The 23334-nt window shown below is 32.2% G+C and overlaps 3 protein-coding genes across 3 annotated transcripts; 1 reads left to right on the plus strand and 2 right to left on the minus strand.

Annotated features, from left to right (window-relative positions):
• The first annotated feature begins 774 nt into the window (after window positions 1-774).
• On the plus strand, window positions 775-2887 carry LOC131661990 (amino acid transporter AVT6D-like). Its single transcript, XM_058931655.1, has 5 exons — window positions 775-1405; window positions 1515-1667; window positions 1790-1993; window positions 2086-2557; window positions 2638-2887. Exons 1-5 carry the CDS (start codon window positions 1045-1047, stop codon window positions 2762-2764), a joined length of 1317 nt encoding a protein of 438 aa, XP_058787638.1. The 5' UTR covers window positions 775-1044; the 3' UTR covers window positions 2765-2887.
• A 1278-nt stretch (window positions 2888-4165) lies between these two features.
• Window positions 4166-6821, minus strand: LOC131661992 (uncharacterized). The gene is made up of 6 exons (XM_058931657.1): window positions 6630-6821; window positions 6448-6514; window positions 6189-6296; window positions 5977-6075; window positions 5235-5360; window positions 4166-4664 (listed from the first exon to the last, which is right to left on the minus strand). The coding sequence occupies exons 1-6, from the start codon at window positions 6657-6659 to the stop codon at window positions 4519-4521; spliced, it is 576 nt and encodes a 191-aa protein (XP_058787640.1). The 5' UTR covers window positions 6660-6821; the 3' UTR covers window positions 4166-4518.
• Window positions 6822-15697: 8876 nt separating this feature from the next.
• Window positions 15698-17135, minus strand: LOC131656164 (BTB/POZ domain-containing protein At3g56230-like). Its single transcript, XM_058925924.1, has 3 exons — window positions 16828-17135; window positions 16531-16707; window positions 15698-16330 (listed from the first exon to the last, which is right to left on the minus strand). Exons 1-3 carry the CDS (start codon window positions 17008-17010, stop codon window positions 15884-15886), a joined length of 807 nt encoding a protein of 268 aa, XP_058781907.1. The 5' UTR covers window positions 17011-17135; the 3' UTR covers window positions 15698-15883.
• Between the last annotated feature and the right edge of the window lie 6199 nt (window positions 17136-23334).

Below are 23334 nucleotides of genomic sequence, written 5' to 3' on the forward strand. Positions count from 1 at the left end.
TGAAAAAACCCAAATCTACAGCTCCAATGCGAGGCATATATCTCTCAGCTCAATTTTTGTTTTCAAATTTTGAACAATTAAAGTTAGATACATGAGTTGCAAACATGCCCTCAAAATTTTAGCTCGATCTGACAATAAACGAATCTGGGATCGTCGATTTAGTTTGACTGATGCAGAAAAATGGGAATCGATTTCTCTCCTCTTTTCTCTCTTTTGAATCCTTATTTTCTCTCTATCTCTCTTAACCGCAAATTAACACTTCCACTTAAATAAGTGAGACAAGTGAGCTATTCATATTTGGGTCTTTCTCCACATAGGAAGGGAGCCCAAACCCAACATTATGAATATAGAACCCTAAATTTCTGGTTTCCTTTAACCAAGATGGACACAAATTTTGAGTCACTGAAAAAGATGAAAATATATATATATATATATATATATATATATATATATATATATATATATATATATATATATATATATATATATATATATATATATATATATATATATATATATATATATATATAGTTGTTCAATTTATTATGTAATAATAACTATTTAGTGTGGCAAAAAAAAATTGTTTTTACTTAAAAGTTAATGGTTCCACCCGTGTTACCTATATTTTTACTATTTAAATTTGTTATTTTACAACAGCGACATCCTAGTGACTCATATTTTAAAAGGTGGATTCCAGCGGGGAAGATTACTCGATTTTGTGCAATGGCGTTGCAAGCCTTGCACCATGCACAGCTGCTTCAACATTAACTGTGAATAGAAATGAAGGTAATCGTGATGTGATCACTCTCTCAAGTTTGACCCACCAAAGCCTTCATGAGCTGAAAATTGTTGCTGCTTCAACATTAACTGTGAATAGAAATGAAGCCCATAATGACTACCACATCTTTTTTTACAATAGATTACTACTGAGTTCTTTAATTTACACACATGAAAAAAAATGTATATAAATGGATGTAGTTGTTATGCAAGAAACCAAACTCCACCTCTTCTTTCTCAACACTCCCAAATATCTTCACCGCCGGTATGTCACCGTCTGCCGGAGTCCATGTCCCCCTCCTGACCGGAAATAATCCGGCGGTGAAACATGGTTCGATTCCTGGTGCAGTATTTAACGTCGCCACAAGCATAATTGGCGCTGGAATCATGTCAATCCCGGCCGTTCTTAAAGTTCTCGGCGTTTTTCCCTCATTCGCCTTGTTTCTAATCGTGGCGGTTCTAGCTGAAGTCTCAGTAGAATTTCTCCTGCGTTTTACACATGCTGGTGAAACGACGACGTACGCCGGCGTCATGAAGGAAGCTTTTGGTTCAGCTGGAGCATTAACCGCTAAAGTTTTTATCATAATCAACAACTTAGGCGTTTTAATTCTCTTTCTTATTATCATCGGTTAGAACCACTTTCATTTCTCTCTTTTCTTTCCATTACTACTATAAGTGATATATTATTTTTTAATTTATAACTAGAAATTGATTATTTAATAAATATGAAACAACAGGGGATGTTCTATCTGGAAAGGAAGATGGAGATGAAGTGTTTTTGGGAATTTTGCAAGAGTGGTTTGGGATTCACTGGTGGAATTCCAGAGAAGTTGCTCTTTTCGTCACCTTGGTTGTTGTTATGCTTCCATTGGTCTTGTACAAACGTGTTGGTGAGTGTTTTTCAATGATTCCAAGCACGCGCTTGTTTCGTTTTGAATTGAAGAGATTCGATGGCGTAGATTGATAATATTGGTTATTCTTTTTTGTGTTGTGTTGTTTTGAAATTTGTCAGAATCCTTGAAGTATAGTTCTGCAGTATCAACTCTTCTTGCTGTGGCATTTGTTGTCATTTGTTCTGGGTTAGCTATTGTTGCTTTGGTGCAAGGAAAAACACAAACTCCTAAACTGGTTCCTCGGTTAGACTACCAGACGTCTTTCTTTGATTTGTTCACTGCAATTCCTGTTGTAGTCATAGCATTTACGTTTCATTTCAATGGTACTAATTAACTCAACTTACATTTTGCATTATTGTGGGGGGAAACATTTTCTATTTTTGTGTCTGATGAGTAATTTTGTTTTACTTTGCAGTGCATCCTATTGCATTTGAGCTTGCAAAGCCATCTGATATGAAAACAGCAGCTCGATTAGCAATAATGTTTTCTGCGGTTATCTACTTTATAATTGGTTTATTTGGCTACCTCTTATTTGGAGATTCAATACAATCAGACATTCTAATCAACTTTGATCAGAATGCTGATTCTGCCGTTGGTTCATTGTTCAATAGTTTAATTCGTGTAAGCTATGCACTCCACGTTATGCTGGTATTCCCTGTTGTGAATTTCTCTTTAAGAGCCAACATTGATGAGCTCTTCTTCCCTAATAAGGCTCTACTAGCCACGAGCACAGACAACAAGAGATTTGTGATTCTCACTCTTTTGCTCTTAGTATTCTCCTATCTTGCTGCTATAGCAATACCAGATATTTGGTACTTCTTTCAGTTTCTAGGATCAACAACTGCACTGTGCCTTGCCTTTATTTTCCCTGGCTCTATAGTTTTAAGGTAACCTATTTTCACATGTTCCTATTATTATCTTCCTAATGAATATAACAAATCCTAACTTTCCTTGTTTTATATGGCAGGGATGCTCTTGGAATATCAACAAGAAAGGACAAAATAATAGCACTTGGTATGATTATACTTGCTGTTGGGACAAGTACAATTGCAATTTCCACCAACATATACAATGCTTTGGGTAGCAAGTCATAGTTCGTGCTCTTTTTGATTATTTTAGAAGCTTTGTTGTAGAAATAATAAATGCTGAAAGGAATTGCTATGTGTAATATCAAGTATTCAAGTATTAAAGCAATAAAATTCAAAAGTCTATTTCAAGCTGATCTGTGAACAATAAAATATATATAAATATGGATAGTGTTAACTTACTTGTGCCCTAGGGCACATGAGTAAAATTAATTATAGAAACTTTGTTTTTGGAAATTGTACATTAATTTTATTTAAAATTTATAATTAATTTAATTCTTTTTTATAAACATAAATCTGTAGGTTTTATAAGTTTGTGTTATCCTATAAATATTAATGAAAAATATAAACAAAGAAGAAAAACTAGTTAGTTATATAAATCATAATTTATACAACAAAAATGATATGTTTACACTATAAATAACACTTACACTACGGTTTTGTTTTTTTAAAAATATTTAATAATTATTTTTGCTTTCTCTGACACACATCAAGCCATGCACATGTTATATTTTATACCGTATAAGTGTAACTTGTTTGATTTTTAATGTAATGATAGCAAAACTCTTTATTGTATACTATTTTTGATGATACAACAACACAATATATATAAATATTGATGAGGAAAAAAAACAAAATGGGGGCGGCCATGACACCTAGGGTCAACCCCCCTTCATTGTTCTCATGATGGTAATATGAGAACAATGTTTTGCATTTTTTATGTTGGATAATCATTAAAAAAACAAGTGCTAACGAATCTTGTAAAGATATATCTTGCTTTGCTATGAAATACAAAGAAACAGTGCTTTCAAGAATTGAATGTGAACCAACAACTTATACAACGGATATCTCTTCCCCCTAAAATTAAAATATTTAAAGACAAAGTTAATAAACTATTTGTAAAAATATTTTTTTGGAATATTTTTACAAGTTCCATAAAAAAAAAATTATAAAAGTGACTTATGTATATTTTTCCTTTTGTTTTTCCTTTTGTATTAAAACAATTGATTCAATTATACATATTAAAAAATAAATAGAAAGTAATTTAAGTAATATTATTAAATAATATAATTTATTTTTTAATTAATATTAATTAAATTTTGAAAGAGACTCATCACTTTAAATGAATTATTTAATGCAAAATGGTGGATTATATACAGGTCCCCACTTGGTAAGTATATTTAAAACAATGACGATGATCTGTCGCTCTCTCATAAATCAAGATGAGAACAATTTCTTGTAGATGAGCGGAATCGGATAAGCAATAAAACATGTTTAGTCAACAACAACAATTTAAAACGAAAGCTTGTGATTAAGACTTAACTACGTTACTTATACCCGAATAGAAAGGGAAAATGATTTTTGGAGAGTCTCATCTACATCTTGAGAGTGATATGAGATATGTGATCAAGTCTACTTATAAAATTTACTTTTCTAAAATTATTGCTTTCTATTATTACTTTTTCTTTTAAGAAATTATGTTGACTTCTATTTTGAGTTGACTCTGAACGGTTATCATGATTTAGGAGGTTCATCAAATATTTTACTGTAAATTAACCAAATGTTAGCACATTGCATAATAGATATGGAGCACTTTAAATACCCATAGATGTAAAAAGTAATTTCATATGAGAAATTGAGTAATCATTTATAATCTTCTATTAAATTTAGTCAGAAAATACACAGCAATTTCCAGTGAAACCTAAAAATGCTTTAATGGGCAGCTTATGAAGGAAAAAAACCGCAAAAATCTCTGGTAAAATTCATGAAGACATATCATACTTGAGATCTTGGAACCTTTTGATCAAACTCGACTTGAATTTCTCAACATCTGCATCCTCAAGTGAACTTGGAGCAGACCTGATAATTGGAATGGCCCCACCACGATGCAAGGATGCAAGAACTTCATCTATAACAAATGAAATATGCTATGTCAACAGAAAACAGAAAGAAGACTGGTGCTAGCAGCACTACCCTGGTAGAGCTACATATCTTTTGACAATGTAATATTGTAGAACTGGTTTCTTATTCAATATGTTCACAAGATAAGATACAGGTGTTGATTGTTTATAATCGTATTAAGGACTGATAACGTGTTTTGATAGTTTTGGAGAGAGGAACATAAGGGTTCAACTCCCCCGCTAAAATACACATGAGGTCTCTTGATAAATATTTATGTCCCGTTTCAATTTTATATGCCCGTATGGTTTGAATAAAAAAGACTAACATTTGAAACGAGTAATAGTTTTCTGAAGTTCTTATCCTTTGATTTCACAGTTAGTTTGAAGCTAGAATATTATAAAAATAAGATGAACATTTCTGGTTTACCATTTAGGACCACAAAGTTACTACTTAATACTATTGGGCTGAATATCCACCGGGATGTTAATAAGCATGTTAAAAAGAAATAGTCTTTTAGAAGCAAAAATCTGGTAAGTAATATGCAAAGGATATTTAAAAGAAGACTTCAAAGTTCAACCTGAGTGCGACAGCTCAGCCAGAGCATTCAGTGCTGCTTTCCGTGTACGGTCGTCTTTAGCTGTGCTTAACATATTTATGAGCTCTTTGTCTCCACCTAACTCAACTATCTTCATCCTGCTTTCATCTTTGAGAAAAGGAAAGTGAACAGTTTGAATATACACACACATGCAAGCATGGAAGGTAACTATACCTTACATTAAAAAACTATAGATATATAATTACAAAATCTGTAAGCATAGAAAATATAATTGAAAGCCTAAACTAGTTAAAACCAAAAACAGGCAATTTGCTGGTTATAAAACACAATTTTCGATTACTGATACGCATACATCAGTGGTTAGTCATAAAAAAAGATCATAACTGCGTACAGGGCACCTCTTTTAACAGTGAATTCAATAAATTCAATTTGCAGATCAATAAAAATCTCAGTAACTGTTTCAGCCTCTCAGGATCAGTTCAAGCGCAAAATTTTATTATATAACTCTTTTAACTAAGTTCAAAATCCCCCACCAACTCTCCCCTTTAACCAAAATTTAGCCATATCAAGCAGAGCTTAATACTTTAAATTACTCAAACCAAGCACGAGAAAATGAAAGAAAAATGCTTGTTTATCATAACAAATACCTTAATACTCAAAATACTGATACACTACAAAATGCTTCAATATATAGTCATAAATAATTAAAACAATGATACAAAGTGATTTGTAAAGAAAGATACTAATAGACAGTGCAAGTTACCATCTTTTGCAAAACGGGCTAATCTAGAAGCTCCCATCCTTTTGAACAAGGGATCCTTGACACGCAAGAGAGATACCGACTGTTGCATCAAATTTTCCCCTGAAATTTTTTATTTCAACAACATTGTCAGGTTTGAACCACCAAGAGTAAACAGAGACTTCATGAGCTGGAAATTGTTGCACGAAAACTCTTGATAGTTGAATGATTGATACCCATATAAGGAAAGAACTGGTATCCCGCATAAATCGCAGTGCCGAAAAATAGACTCTTCAGTAACCACCCAAATTTTCTCTCAACTTCATGCTCCAAGGCTAGTTCTTCTAATCATTCAACATAATAGAGCAGTTCATTCACACAATGAAACTAAAATCATTAGGTTTCAATTTCTTTGCATTTTACAGTTCCAGATTTTGACATATGATTGAATCACATAAATTCCCCTAAATTATGGATAAAAAAACAAAGTGATACCTTTGCTACTAGAAGATGAAAAATTACGAGATTGTTGATTGAATGCAACTCTTCTTCTACATAAATACTGCAAAAACAAACATCAATGTCAGATTTTGAGTTGAACTTGTAAAATAATGAAAAGGATAGTAAAATTAGGGTTGAAATTGAGCATGATCAAAGAGGGATTTGAGAGAAATTACGTTAGATAATTGAGCTGCTAGGTTGCGCATTATGCAATAGGTGCTGAAACTCGCGAATCGGAAGTGGCGATGAGGGTTGTGTCAAGGTTGCTTCAGCCTTCAACAACTCCGAGTAGTGATGATGCGATACGAACGTGAAGGATCCGGATTCGAATTTCGTTTCCGGGTCGGTTTGATAAACCTTAACCCGAATCACGAAGGTTTTGTTATGCAGTGGAAGAATTGACGCCGGTGAACGTGACGTGGACAGGCATCTTTTGGGCTTGAGAAAAATTGGCTACCAAAGCCCAGTAATTTGACAACCCTTTTTTTAAGGGGATTACTTATTGCACCCTTAGTAGTGCTCACGTACCCTTGTGAAAAATCAAAAATATTTTATAATATGGAGATTGATTTTCGGACGCACCTCATTCATTCGTAAATGAGTCACACTTTTATTTTGTCAAAAATTAATACGAAGATTCATCTTCGTAAAAAATACCCCGCGTTCATGTGTTGGTGTCACTTCATTTAATGTAAAAGCATCATCTACTTGAGTTCACGTCTCTCGACATCATGTTCTCGGAGGTATGTGCCCCTTGTTGTTGCCTCAGAAGATCTAGAAGTCCAATTTGTTGTTGGTGTTCCTGATGTTTATTCCAAAATACAATTATGCATACTTTGTATAAATGACTCAAAATATAAGGTTTATTAAAATTTGTCAAATTTATAACAAACTCACTACTCAAGAGGGAAACTTACCTGAGGGTTAGTCTGGAACTTGACATTTAAATTTTCCACCGAGTTGTGAAATAAACACACTATCATGAGTTCAAAATGTATCTAGAGGTTAGTTCAGAAGTTAACTTCCATACTCACCATTCCATCAATCCTTTGGAAAAGTGGGGGTGGCTCGCTTACAAATTATTTTGGTATGTTTTGGAGGACTTGAATTATACTTTTTCTTTAAGTGAAAGGATTAGGACAGATGGTTCTTTCTGAATTGATTGGAGTGTTGAATTTCTAGCCTTTAGAAGCTTTATATCTCATATGGATCTTATCGATCTTTCCCTTTTAAGTAGGAACTTCACTTAACTTTAAACCTAATCGGGTGTTGTGAGCAGGCTTGATAAGATCCTAGTGTCGAAAGGTTGGTGGGGTTTATGGGGTATGATATTTCAGTGGGCTTTTCCTAGAGATGTTTATGATCATTGCCTGGCCATTTTTAGATATTCCATTAATTACAAGAGCCTAAGTCGTTTAGAGCTTTTTGGATTATATGCTCTAAGTTTGGTTTTAGTATCAAGTGGAGGTCCTAGATGCGGGCATGTGCGTTTTTTTTTGTAATCTAGGGATTTTGTTAATTAGTGCTTGACCCCCAGAGATAGGTATTCAAAAGGAGTTGAACCAAAGTGACATTTTAGCTCTGTTTCTTTTCCTACTTCTAAAAGATGGTTTAAGTGGGTTATTGGTAGGCTGAACCTGCATATGATCTAGGTAGGTTGAACCTACATATAATCTATTGCCAATAGAAGCGGAGAACTCTTTATACAATTATCTTGGAGACGACCTATACCTTTATCCACTTTGTGAAGTAGTCAACTCCAGATTAAGAACTTTAGTTGGCTAGGTGCTAGTGGAAAAGGACTGAGGATGTCCATGCTCCATTGGTAAAATGGCCATGGCAATGTGATAGAGAGAATAATTTTAATTTAAGCGAGATGTAGGTTAAAGTGTTTCTGGAACTTGCCATATTTTATAATGAATTATGCACTATCCTTCGTCATAATGGGCAAATTATAATTGAGCAGCTTATGAGAAAGGATTCACCTGCCAATAAGACTAATGCACATTCCTTGGTGGAACTATGTGGGGACTAAGGAAATTCCCCCCCCCCCCCTAAGACATCTTAGCATGGGGGAGTCCTTCCCCCACCTTATAGATCTTCCTAAACATCATGTTGTATATATTTTGCGTATTTTCATATCTTCTTCACTTCTAGCTCGTAAGATGGGAGTTCGTCTAACAACATATAACATATTATGAGCATCATCCAACTGGAGATCTAGGCGACTTTAAGAGTATTGAATCTTGTTTTGAGTTTTGTAAACAAAATCTTTTCATCTTCAACCTTTTTCATCATCCATTTTCGTTTGGATCCAACTTTCATCTTAAGGTGTGAGATCTGTGAGGAGGATCATTATTGTGATTAACGTTTTCTTTGAAGATTTCTTAAGGATTTCATGGATTTTCAATTGTGTGTATGATTGTGGTTGGGCTTGAAAAATCTAGCGGAAAAGAAGGATTCACTTATACAAATAGTACATTTTATGACAAAGCCTTCACCTCAGCCAATAAATAAGTGAGGTCTAATTCCTAGTGTGACACGTTTTAATTTTTTTAAAATACATTTATTCCCTCGGTTGTATTAGAAAATTAAAAGGATACCTAACTCAGGAACACGCTTCGAATCCTAAAAGATGGAGTTTATGTTTTTATTTGTTTTAAATGATTTATTTCATTTTAAAGTGGCGTCTTCCTTCATATTTTTTTAAATAAAAAATAAGCCACTTTTCTCCTTGTGAAATGTTAGACACTTGCCAAAAAGAACACACCCAGCACCATAACGAAGTTTATCATCTTCAACTCGTTCATCGTCATATCGTAAATTCATATCCATATCTTCTTCAACTTGTAAAAAAGCAAGGAAATACAAAGACGATATGTGTTTAGAGCTCTTGTTTGATACTTGCAAGAAAGAAAGACCGAAATAATTTTTTTGACTTCTTCTTCATGTATCTGGTAGTGAAACATCACTACTCATCCTAAACTCTAGAGGCTTAATGTTTTTGTTAATGTTTAAACTGAGATTTTATGAAGCTTGAAAAATGCAAATTAATAAGTTGCAAAACCTGGGATTCGAACCCAGGTCAGTAATGACAAATTGCTGCAAACTTACCACCAAACCATGCATGTTTTGTTGTTTACAATTGCAAATCAGTTTTATATATTAATACTCTATTATTTTTCAATAATATATAAATTAAAAAAGCTGTACATATATAAATGTATTTTAATTAATGTTTTTTTTTATAAAATATTTAGTTAATGTTTTTAATTAACGTTTTTAATTAATTTTTTTTTATAATTACGTTTTTTTAATTAACTTTTTTCAATAATTACGTTTTTTTAATTAACTTTTTTTTAATATATAAATATTAATTAAAACGTTTTTTTAAATAATTTTATATAATTATATAAATAAAACGTTAATTAAAATTACTAAAAAAATATAATTATATAAAATATGTTATATGTACAGCTATTTTATATAAACATTTTAAAAATATAATATATGTACAACTATTTTATTTTAACGTTTTTTTAATAATTTTAATAAACATTTTATTAATTATTTTAAATAATTATTATATTAAAAACGTTAACTAAATACATTTAAATAATACATTTATATAATTATTTAAAAACGTTAAAAATGCTAATTATATTAAAAAAACTGTAATAATATTTTATAATTATATAATTATTAAATAATACATTTATATAATTATTTAAATATTTTATATATACAGCTTTTTTAAATATAATTATATAAAAAAACATTAATTAAAATACATTTAAATATTTTATAATTATATAATTATTAAAAATAATTTTGGAAAAAATGTAAATAAAAACGTTAATAAAAACGTTAATAATTATAAAAATATTAATAAAATAAAAATGTAAATAAAAACGTTAATAAAAATGTATTATAAATTTTTTAACATTTTAAAAAAACTGGGCAATTATTTTTAAAAAACGTTAATAATGTTTATAAAATGTTAAAAAAATGTATAAAACGTTTTCAAAAAACCTGGGCAATAATTTTTTTAACAATATATATATTTTTATTGTGTTTCAAATTTGTATATATTATAAAAAATCTGGGCAATTAAAATAGTTATTAAAATATTTCAATGTATTTTAATTAACGGTTTTTTATAAAATATTTAAATATTAAAAATGTTTATTAAAATGTTAAAAATGTTTATTATTAAAAGAATGGAGTATTATTGAAAAACTAAATAAAAGAATGGAGTATTATTGAAAAACTATATACAGCTTTTTTAATTTATATATTATTGAAAAAGTTAATTAAAAAACTAATTAATATGTACAGCTTTTTTAATTAAAAAAGAATGGAATATTATTATATAGAACATTTTTGCAAATATAAACAACAAAACATGCATGGTTTGGTGGTAATCTTGTAGCAATGCATCATTAGTGACCTGGGTTCGAATCCCAGTTTTTGCAACTTATTAATTTGTAATTTTTCAAGCTTTTCAAATGCAGCAGCCACGTCAGCCAAACAAGGATTTGGGCGCCCAGTCAGCAAGATTCTCCCAGCCCAGTCATCCAAACAGGTGATAGGGGGTGTCCAAAAACAGAATCTTGTTTTCTAAGGGGCAAATGCTAAATTTTTTTTTAATAAGGGGGAAAACCGAAACTCGCTACGGGAGTGAAATGTATTTAACCTTTTTTTTTTTTAGATTGAGATTTTCGTTTGAGTTGTTGCTTAGATTGAGATTGAATGTTATATGTTTTTTTTGTTGAGATACGTATGTAATAGGTCTATTATTGATGTTGTAGTTTTTTTTAGATTGAGATTGTTGTTTTTGAGTTGTTGTTGTTGTTGTTTAATTGTTCTACTTAGCAAAGGTTTGAAAGCTATATGTTGTTGTTTAGTTGTTGTTATTGAGATTGATATTGAGACAGAGATATTATTTTTGTGATTCTTTGTGCAACTTTCATCTTGTCTCGTTGAACATGTCAAGAGGATATTAGCGTGACAGAAAATAAAGTTGAATTTATTATATCTAATATCGATTGTTTATTTCACTAACCCCTCTTAGAACATATAAGCTATTAAATTGATTTTGAAAACTTATGTTTTATTTGAAAAAAATCTTATACTAATCAATATTTTTTGAGCATTTTGTAACTCAATATCCATCTCTCGTTTTTTAATAGTTAAAATTTCTCTCAATGCTTTTAGTTTTCGTCCAACTTTCTTCTATACTTGTTTATTTTGCAAAGCATCAAATTTTATAATTTTAAGAATGAATTAGTTGAGACAGAAGTGTTGAATGAATAACTTGAAACATTGAAAAAATTTCTAACCTTTAAAGAATGAAAGATGAATAATGAGTTACATGATGCTCGAAAATCATTGATTAGTGTAAGTTATTTTTCAAATATAACATAATTTTTCATATCATTATTTTCTAAATCAATTTGAAAGATAATATGTTTCGTTAGAGTTTGATAAAATTAGCAATCCACTTTAGATATAATAAACTCAACTATATATTTCCCCTCGATTAAATGACACAATTGAGGAGAAAAGTTTTTTTCGCCATTTAAAAATTTCAGGGAATCAAACTCATGACCATTGCACCTTTTCCGTTGGTGGATTTTTAACCGAGATGTCAAGTGGCACACTTTTAATGACATCATTCGTTACCTCATCTATGAAATTGAGGTAACACCTCATATCTAACCGAGGTTAAAGGTGTTTTTGTAGTAGTGTTGTTATGTTGGACAAGTGATTCCAAGCACAAGAAGGGGAGGGAGTGAATTGTGGTATTCAAAATTCGTGCTTAATTTAAAAGTTTTATTACTTAATAAGCAAGTTGTGTTAGTATACTCAATGATCAGGGAGAAAAGCATCGGGAATAAAATAAAAAGTAGGGTAAATAATAAACTTTAAAGAAATAAGTGCCCGTTTGGTGCACAGGATATGATAGAGACATGATAGGATATCAAGCAGGATAAAAATAATATATGATACAGACAGGTTAAGATTTATCCTATCATGTGTTTGATTCACACAAGATACTAAATTATATATATATATATATATATATAAATATATATATATATATAATAACAATATTTTCTTTTGTAAATTATTTTGTAAAATATTTCAAAATTTATAAACTCGTAAAAAAATATTTTTCTATAATTAAAAAAACTCATCGTCACCATTGAGTAAATAATTTCAAATATATATATATATATATATATATATATATATATATATATATATATATATATATATATATATATATATATATATATATATATATATATATATATATATATATATATATATATATATATATATATATATATATATATATATATATATATATATATATATATATATATATATATATATATATATATATAGGGGACGACTCAAGTGAGAACACTTGGTTATTATAAGAAATGAGAACAATGAATCATGACCATTAAATTTGATTTTAATGGACTGGATTGATTTCTCTTTCTATAATCCTTAATATTTATTTTAAATTAGCATAGAAAGAGAAAATCAATCCAATCCATTAAAATCAAATTTAATGGTCGTGGTTCATTATTCTCATTTCTCATAATAACCAAGTGTTCTCACTTGAGTCGTCTCCCCTATATATATATATATATATATATATATATATATATATATATATATATATATATATATATATATATATATATGAGAAATGCTAGCAACACTCTCTTTTGAACACTCTCTCAAACACTCACTTTCTTATTGGTTGAAACATGTGTGGGTCCTACTACTTTATGTGGGACCTATTTTCAAAATGAGGGGTCCACACATGTTTCAACCAATAAGAATGTGAGTGCTTGAGAAAGTGTTCAAAAGAGAGTGTTGCTAGCACTCCTCTCTCTCTCTCTCTCTCTCTCTCTCTCTCTCTCTCTCTCTCTCTCTCTCTCTCTCTCTCTCTCTCTCTCTCTCTCTCTCTCTCTCTCTCTCTCTCTCTCTCTCTCTCTCTATATATATATATATATATATATATATATATATATATCCTTGTAAAACAATTATATATTTTTTAAAATTATTTTATAAAATATTTTAAAATTTATAAATCGGTAATAAAAATAATAATTTCTATGATTAAAAAAACTCATTAACACTATTGAGTAAATGATTTTAATTTTTCTTAAAAAAAATCATGAGTTCTAGTATATAATATTAGATAAACAAAATAAAAATATATATATAAAAAATAAAATGAAAAAATTACTCTTGCAAGAACATATATTTAATTTGATAAAAAAATAAAATTAGTATTCATATTTTTAAAATTTTAATAATTATTTTATTTTTAAAAATTCTAAATTTTATATTTTATTAAGTTAAAAAATTATCCTTATGACAATTATACTTATTTTTTAAAAATTATTTATTAATATTTTTAATCTAATATCAAATTAATTTTTATTTATATTTTGTCATATTTCATTTTTTATTTTAAATTATATTTTATAGGAATAAATTAGTAAATGTTTTTCTTATCCTATCCTGCCGGATTCTAACCCAGCTCATATTCAGGATAACAATTTGAACTAGTGAGGCAGAATAGAATAAGTACCAAGATTAACTTATCCTATCATGTTGTGTCAACAAACACTGAATTGAGATATGATATGATACAGATATCTTATCATGTCTCTTATCCTGCGCACCAATGTTCGATCGAATGTTGGCCTAGTTCTATCCCCAAGAGATCTTCTTGAGATTTCATTATAATATTGAGATTTTATAGGTTATATCCACAAACCCTTGATACAAACAATTTGAGATATTTTACACTAACTTATGCCCCGAACCAAAAGAGAGCTTTTTTATAAGATAAACTCACGAACAGAGTAGAGATTTCACTGACTGATCTCAATAACCAAATAGAGATTTGACGATGGCATCTACATCTCGTTCTGCCTTCTTGATGGAGAAAGTGACTTAGGTAGTTGGCGTATGGTAATGAGTGTGGTCCTGATTAGTTTTATCTGGCCCTACAGCGGACGCAAATGGTATTGCTAAAAAAGTACATTGAGAGTAGTCTTGTATTTGTAGAACAGTAAGTGGTGTTTTAGGGGTAACTTGTTGTGTTTAGGTAATGCAAAATGGTGACAAGCTCTGTGTACACCTTTTTGGGAGAAAGCTTAGATTCTCCTTGACCTTAAGGAAAAACATATAGTGCTCTCAAAATTTCTTTGGGCACGAGCCTTTAAAATCAAGGAACAATTATTCCCACTTTTTCCTCTTAAACGTAGAGTGTATTTCCACCATTTCTCCTATATTTGAGGAATATAACTTTTTTCCTTGGCTAACTCCTTCCGCTTATTTGAGTGGGGACACATCACTATACACGTTCATCAAACAGGTGGATAACGAAATCGTTTTGGGTGGCCCAAGCCCAATACAAGCACCTCATGTATACCCTAGAGCGATATGTTATGCTACTGAGATACTCGCCCGACCTTCCTTCACACAACCTATGGTGATATTGCGGTATTTGCTAAGTGCCAATAAGTTTGGTTTGTCTTGCCCCCAGGGCCGGCCCGACCCGTTTAGAGGCCTAAAGCAAATTTAAAATGAGGTCTTTAAAATGTATTTCAAAATATTAATTTTATGGTTGTTAAGAGTTGAACTAAATACCAATAGGAAAAGAGGCCTATATATTAACAATTCAACTACAATAATATATGTATTTCAAATGTCATTATATATTTTTATATTTAAATTAAAAAAATTTGAGACCTTTTTTAAACCCAAACTTTTAAGGCCTAAAGCCCTAGTTTTAGCGGCTTGGCCCTTGGGCCGGCCCTGCTTGCCCCTTTATGGACTATCTTTCTTTAAGCCCAATAAAATCATCCAAATACAACCTTAATGGACGCGTCATCCATTTAAAAAGAAAAAGAAATAAAATATGATATTTGAATTTAAAAAGAAAAAAATTATTATAATTAAGCTAAACAAAAATTTATGTTCTCAAGAGATTAGTATAAAACTCTTGGACACTAAATGCCGATATTATGAAGAAATAAAAACTATAAACTAAAATAGTTGCATCTAACACTATTATTGTAATTTTTAGCATCTGATTTTAATTTCCAGAAAATACTTATAAACATGGAGTCAAAAATTCATTAACCTAGTTTGAAATATTATTTTGATTATGAATAAGGTGTCCGAATTAAAATCACATGTATCAGTTACAAGTCTTTTTTCAATTAAGAAAAATGGATATACCATATCTATACAAACCAGAGACTAACTTTACAGGAAAGGCCTTAGTAAGAACAATGCAAGAATCATCTTATTCTGCTTCACAATCTCTCAAAATATCTTTCAATAAATACACAATGAATAAACCAAACTCAAAAAACAGAAAAAATTATTTGGAACCATTCACAAACGCCCTTGAAACTAGCTGCACAGTCAAATGTGGACACCTATGCACAAAAGCTTCAAATTTAGGAGAAGAAACCATAAACTCAATATTCTTAACTAAGAAATTAAATGCTGTCTCCTTCAAATTTTGGTTTGAACAAGTATCAGCAACCTCTAGTGTCTCAAACGCATTACAAGTGCTTAGTGAGTTAAGCAAGAATCTTTCACAGTATTTCAACAAGTGTGGAATAATGTACTTATCAGCTGCTTGTGACAAAGCATACACATGTTTCTCCAATTTTTCCAAAGGCAGTGTTCCACTGTAGAGAAACTCTAACAGAGATTCTAGCTCTTCATGGTTCAAATCAGGTATAGTTATTGTGTTGCAAGTTGGTGCAGCTTTACATTCATCACACTCTAGCATGTTCTTAAATATTTCTGATCTTGCAGCCTACAATGTAATAATAAAAATTTAGAAGACGTAAACGAAGTGGTTATATAACCACTATAAACTCGCACACATAAATAACCGTGAGATTCAGGTTCGAACCTTAGTGTTCACGTCCAACCTAACAATATCGGTTTTTGCCTGGTGTTGGCATTCATAAGTTATGGGAAATATTTAGTAGGAAAAACCATAATAAAACTCACCAAAACGGATTTATGTGCAGGAATCGGTGGACCATGATTGCCTGGACTAATCAATATATCTGTATGAATTTGTTCTTTGAATGCAGCAAGAAAGCCTCTGAGAAAACCCAAATCTTGTTTTTGTTGATTAAACTGTTCTATTTGCTCTGAACATAATCTTATGCAATCATCAAGTGTCTGCAGAGAAAAAAATAATCTTGTTCATAAGTTCATAACCTCTTTTTGATTATATATATACTTGTTTATACACAATATTTCAAATGAAACATATAAATTATGAAGAGAATTATAGCTTGCCTTACTCGAATTTCGCCGCGAAACCGGAGAATCAATTTGATTAGTGATTGTTTTTGCTTTCTCACTTTCAAAACCGTTCATCATGTTGATTATGCTCCTAACTCCTTCATAGCATGCTCCACATATTGTATTCCTTGGAGGCCTTAATATTAATGGCATAGTTGTGCACACACAACAATCCATTTTTTCTTCTTAGAATTTTCCTCCTCTTTCTTAAATTACACAACAAAAAAAGAGGGAAATGAAAGAGATAGCATATACACATTTTCTGAACTATATATATAGTTGTCATCTACCTTTTATAATTTATATAATATTAATGTTCTTTGGACCTTTTATAAGAAATGATTCAAGTCTTAAGTTCAATTAATTTAATAAATGTGCATCATTATTATGACATTATCCTTCATAATTGAAAGATAATAGTAGGCTGGATTGTAACCACATAACAATGTAGATGTCCAATCTAATCATTATTATTATTTTTTATTTTATGGAAAAATAATAGAGGAAAGTGAAATTGAAAATGAGATTGGTAAATTAGGAAGTGATTTGGTAGGCTATCTTTTTAGAGTAGTAGTTAGAAAAATAGTTAACAAAAAGAATCAAGCAGTTAGGAAGAAGAGGACTTTCCAACCATACAATATCAAAAATGAGGAAAGCAAATTCCTTATCTTGTAAGTTGTAACCACTTTTGTAGTTATCAATATCATTCCATTCCTATAGTTCCTGGAAAGATGTAACCACTATTAATTTATTAATTTATTGATTAATTTAGTACTATAAACAGTTGTAATCGTGTGTTTAAGGCCAGGCTGGATTGTTAATGGTTCAACTTGCAATGCCATTTTTATGACATGATTAGCCGACCAATCATGCTCACTTGTTATTTGGTAATGTTCCCTATGAATATAAGTACTTAATTAGATAAATGCAATTTAATGGATACAATTATATTCCCAAAGGTATTTGAATGGAATGACATAAACTACAATATTGAATAATTAAAGAGTTCCGAAGTTTTGATGTGAAACTTGGGAGATTTACTGTCGAAGAACTTTGGTAAGGGTGATGGAATATCATAGCTTTTCGGTTTCTAATTTTTTTCTCCCCCATTGTACTGTGTATTGTTGATGCCTTTTATAGGATGAGCAAAAGATTTAGAATTAATGGAAAATTAGGTCACAAACGAAAAGCTCTGTCACCGGTACCACCAGCATCAACGTTCTCTTTTCCTGTGAGTCAAGGGAATAGTGCTAGCAATGATCCGATAATGAGTATGGAGCCTGAAAGTGTTCAAGAGAAAAAAAATCTGTTAGAACAAGATTTGTTCTGATCAATATTTTTAGTTTTGATGATAACAAGGATATGAATTTTGTGTGAGATAATGTGGTACTCTAATACATTGCAATTTCCTTTTTCAGGAAATATATAAAGAGTATGCACAAATCAGCGCTCAGAAGCTTTGTCTCAGAAGGTTCAGCATGCAACATCAGAACATGGTCTGGCAAGACATCAGAAGATGGTCAAGGCAGAATCAGAACATGGGTCTATGGAAGCATCAGAAGAACTTGAGTTCAGAAGCAGAAGCACTGGAGTTCTCATGGTATCACGCTCAGAAGCACTTCAAGGTCAGAAGACAAGAAGATGCTATGCACCAAGCTGTTTGACTCTGATGATATTCAAACGTTGTATACACAAACATCAGATCAGAAGAAAGTACAGATGGCAGGCTACGCTGACTGACAAAAGGAACGTTGGAAGCTATTAAAGGCAACGTCAATAGACACAGTGTGAACAAGGCTCGAGGTAGTTGACAAAAGCGTGAAACATTAAATGCAATGTTGTACGGAACACGCAAAGCATTAAATGCTCCCAACGGTCATCTTCTCAAGTGCCTATAAATATGAAGTTCTGATGAGAAGCAAGGCAACCAATTCCACACTTATTCTGTGAATATTAACTTGCTGAAACGCTGTTCAACTCAAAGCTCAGAAACTTCATCTTCATCAAAGCTCACTACATTGTTGTTGTCATATATTAGTAAGATTAAGCTTAAACGTTAAGAGAAATATCACTGTTGTGATTATAGCTTTTCAGAAGCATTTGTAATACTCTTAGAATTGATTACATTAATTTGTAAGTAACTAGAGTGATCAAGTGTTGATCAGGATACTCTAGGAAGTCTTAGCTTGTGTCTAAGCAGTTGTAATTAGAGTGATCACGTGGTGGTCAGGATACTCTAAGAAAGTCTTAGCTTGTGTCTAAGCATTTGTTCCTAGAGTGATCAGGTTGTGATCAGGATACTCTATAAGACTTAGTCGTGGGCTAAGTGGAAAACCATTGTAATCTGTTACGATTAGTGGATTAAATCCTCAGGTGAGGTAAATCACTCCGTGGGGATGGACTGGAGTAGTTTAGTTAACAACGAACTAGGATAAAAATAACTTTGCAAATTGTTTTTATTGTTCAAGTTTTTAGACTACACTTATTCAAACCCCCCATTTCTAAGTGTTTTTCTATCCTTCAATTGGTATCAGAGCGCCGGTTCTAAAGTGCAAGCACTTAACCGTGTTTAGAAAAGATTCAGAAAGAGAAAAACGCTTCAGTAAAAGATGGCTGGTCAAATTCCAACAGATCCACCTGCATCTACATCTGGCTCTGCTGAGAAATACAATGGTAACAATGGTTATACTAAACCACCAGTATTTGATGGTGAAAACTTTGAATACTGGAAAGATAAACTGGAAAGTTACTTTCTTGGTCTAGATGGTGAACTATGGGATCTTCTGATGGATGGTTACAAACATCCAGTGAAAGCTAGTGGCGTAAAGCTTACGAGGCAAGAAATGGATGATGATCAGAAGAAGCATTTCAAGAATCATCATAAATGTAGGACTGTTTTGCTGAATGCTATCTCTCATGCTGAGTATGAGAAGATATCTAACAGGGAAACTGCCTATGATATATATGAGTCATTGAAAATGACCCATGAGGGAAATGCTCAAGTCAAGGAGACTAAAGCTCTTACTCTAATCCAGAAATATGAAGCCTTCAAGATGGAGGATGATGAAGATATTGAGAAGATGTTCTCAAGATTTCAAACTTTAACTGCTGGATTGAGAGTTCTGGATAAAGGCTACACCAAGGCTGATCATGTAAAGAAGATTATCAGAAGCTTACCCAGAAGATGGGGTCCAATGGTGACTGCATTCAAGATTGCTAAGAATCTGAATGAAGTTTCTTTGGAAGAGCTTATCAGTGCCTTGAGAAGCCATGAAATAGAGCTGGATGCAAACGAGCCTCAGAAGAAAGGTAAGTCTATTGCATTAAAATCAAATGTTAAAAAATGCACTAACGCTTTTCAGGCTAGAGAAGAAGATCCTGAAGAATCAGAATCTGAAGAAGAAGATGAACTGTCCATGATCTCCAGAAGGGTAAACCAACTCTAGAAGAGCAAGCAAAGGAAGTTCAGTGGCTTCAGAAGTTCAAAGAAATTTGAACGTGGAGAATCTTCTGGTGACAGAAGATCTGACAAGAAGAAGGTTGTCTGCTATGAGTGCAATGAGCCTGGACATTACAAGAACGAGTGTCCAAAACTTCAGAAGGAGAATCCCAAAAAGAAGTTTCATAAGAAGAAAGGTCTTATGGCAACATGGGATGATTCTGAATCAGAATCAGAATCAGACTCTGAAGGAGAACAAGCCAACTTCGCGCTGATGGCTACAGAAGATGATGGATCAAAATCTACATCAGAATCAGATTCTGAAGAGGTATTTTCTGAACTATCTAGAGAAGAATTAGTTTCTAGTTTAACAGAACTTCTGGAACTCAAGGCTCATCTTAGTATCAAATACAAAAAGCTGAAGAAGCAGTTTGAATTTGAAACTAAGAAGCTGGAAGTGGAAAATTCTGAGCTGAAGGAAAAACTTTTAAATCTATCCAAAGATAGTGGATCTCCTTCTGAAACAGAAAAATCCATTCCTAGCATGAATCATATTCTGAAAGAATATGACTCGAGCTTCAGAAAGTTCTTATCTAGAAGTATTGGCAGAAGTCATCTTGCTTCTATGATATATGGTGTTTCTGGAAATAGAAGGTTTGGTTTTGGCTTTGAGGGTGATACCTCACATAAATTTGAACCTGTTGACGATCTGAAGATCACATACAAGCCATTGTATGATCAGTTCAAATATGGCCATGCTCATGATATTAGGCTCACTTCACATGCACAGAAGTTTAACACTGTTCACACCAAGAAGCATGTGACACATCCTAAGAAATATCATGCTGACAAACCTAAAGAATATCATGTTGTTCCTTCTGTTAAATATTTTGCTAAACCCAAGTTCAATCAAAACTTGAGGAGAACTAACAAGAAAGGACCCGAAAAATTGTGGGTACCTAAGGAAAAGATAATTTCTGTTGCAGATATCCTTGGCTGCAAAGAGGACAAAAAGCAAAATGTCATGGTACCTGGACTTTGGGTGCTCGCGACACATGACGGGAAGAAGGTCTACATTCCAAGACCTGGTGTTTAAACCAGGTGGAGAAGTCAAGTTTGGAGGAGATCAGAAGGGAAAAATCATTGGCTCTGGAACCATAAGTCTTGGTAACTCTCCTTCCATAACTAATGTACTTCTTGTAGAAGGATTAACGCATAACTTATTGTCCATAAGTCAATTAAGTGACAATGGTTATGATATAATCTTCAATCAAAAGTCTTGCAAGGCTGTAAGTCAGAAGGATGGATCAATCCTATTTACAGGCAAGAGAAAGAACAACGTTTATAAGACAGATCTTCAGGATCTAAAGAATCAGAAGGTGACTTGTCTTATGTCTGTTTCTGAGGAGCAATGGGTCTGGCACAGAAGATTAGTACATGCTAGTTTGAGAAAGATTTCTCAGATTAACAAACTAAATCTGGTCAGAGGACTCCCAAATCTGAAATACAAATCAGATGCTCTTTGTGAAGCATGTCAGAAGGGCAAGTTCTCCAAACTTGCATTCAAGTCTAAGAATGTTGTTTCTTCCTCAAAGCCGTTAGAACTCTTGCACATTGATCTGTTTGGCCCAGTCAAAACAGAATCTGTCAGAGGGAAGAAATATGGATTAGTCATCGTTGATGATTATAGCCGCTGGACATGGGTAAAGTTCTTAAAACACAAGGATGAGTCTCATTCAGTGTTCTTTGAATTCTGCACTCAGATCCAATCTGAGAAAGAGTGTAAAATCATAAAGGTTAGAAGTGATCATGGTGGCGAATTTGAGAACAGATTCTTTGAGGAGTTCTTCAAAGAAAATGGTATTGCCCATGATTTCTCTTGTCCTAGAACTCCACAACAAAATGGAGTTGTAGAGCGAAAGAATAGGACTCTACAAGAAATGGCCAGAACCATGATCAATGAAACCAATATGGCTAAGCATTTCTGGGCAGAAGCAATAAACACTGCGTGTTATATTCAGAATAGAATCTCTATCAGACCTATTCTAAATAAGACTCCTTATGAATTGTGGAAGAACAGAAAGCCCAACATTTCATATTTCCATCCTTTTGGATGTGTATGTTTTATTCTGAATACTAAAGATCATCTTGGTAAGTTTGATTCTAAAGCACAAAAGTGTTTCCTTCTTGGATATTCTGAACGCTCTAAAGGCTACAGAGTATACAATACTGAAACATTGATTGTAGAAGAATCAATCAATATCAGGTTTGATGATAAGCTTGGTCTTGAAAAACCAAAGCAGTTTGAAAATTTTGCAGATTTTGATATTGATATATCAGAAGCAGTAGAACCAAGAAGCAAAACTGCAGAAGCTGGCAGTCTCAGAAGCAATGGATCAGAAGATCAAGTTGCTGCATCTTTAGAGAATCTCAGGATTTCTGAAGAGCCAACATTCAGAAGATCACCTAGACTTGCTTGAGCTCATTCAGAAGATGTGATCCTTGGAAAGAAAGATGATCCCATCAGAACAAGGGCATTCCTTAAGAACAATGCAGAATGTCAATTAGGTCTTGTTTCTTTGATTGAGCCAACTTTTGTTGACCAAGCTCTAGAAGATCCTGACTGGATAATTTCCATGCAAGAAGAACTAAATCAGTTTACAAGGAATGATGTATGGGACTTGGTTCCTAGACCAAAAGGATTTAACATCATTGGCACCAAGTGGGTGTTCAGAAACAAGCTAAGCGAGAAGGGAGAAGTGGTAAGAAACAAAGCCAGACTGGTTGCTCAAGGTTATAGTCAGCAAGAAGGGATTGACTACACAGAAACCTTTGCTCCAATGGCCAGGTTAGAATCTATTCGTCTATTAATTTCTTTTGCCACTCAACATAACATCACTCTTTATCAGATGGATGTCAAGAGTGCCTTCTTAAATGGTTATATAGATGAAGAAGTTTATGTCCATCAACCTCCTGGTTTTGAAGACTCCAAGTCTCTAAATCATGTTTTTAAATTAAAGAAATCATTATACGAGTTGAAGCAAGCTCCGAGAGCTTGGTAT

The sequence above is a fragment of the Vicia villosa genome, linkage group LG3, assembly GCF_029867415.1.
Source record: "Vicia villosa cultivar HV-30 ecotype Madison, WI linkage group LG3, Vvil1.0, whole genome shotgun sequence".
NCBI classification, from domain to species: Eukaryota; Viridiplantae; Streptophyta; class Magnoliopsida; order Fabales; family Fabaceae; genus Vicia; species Vicia villosa.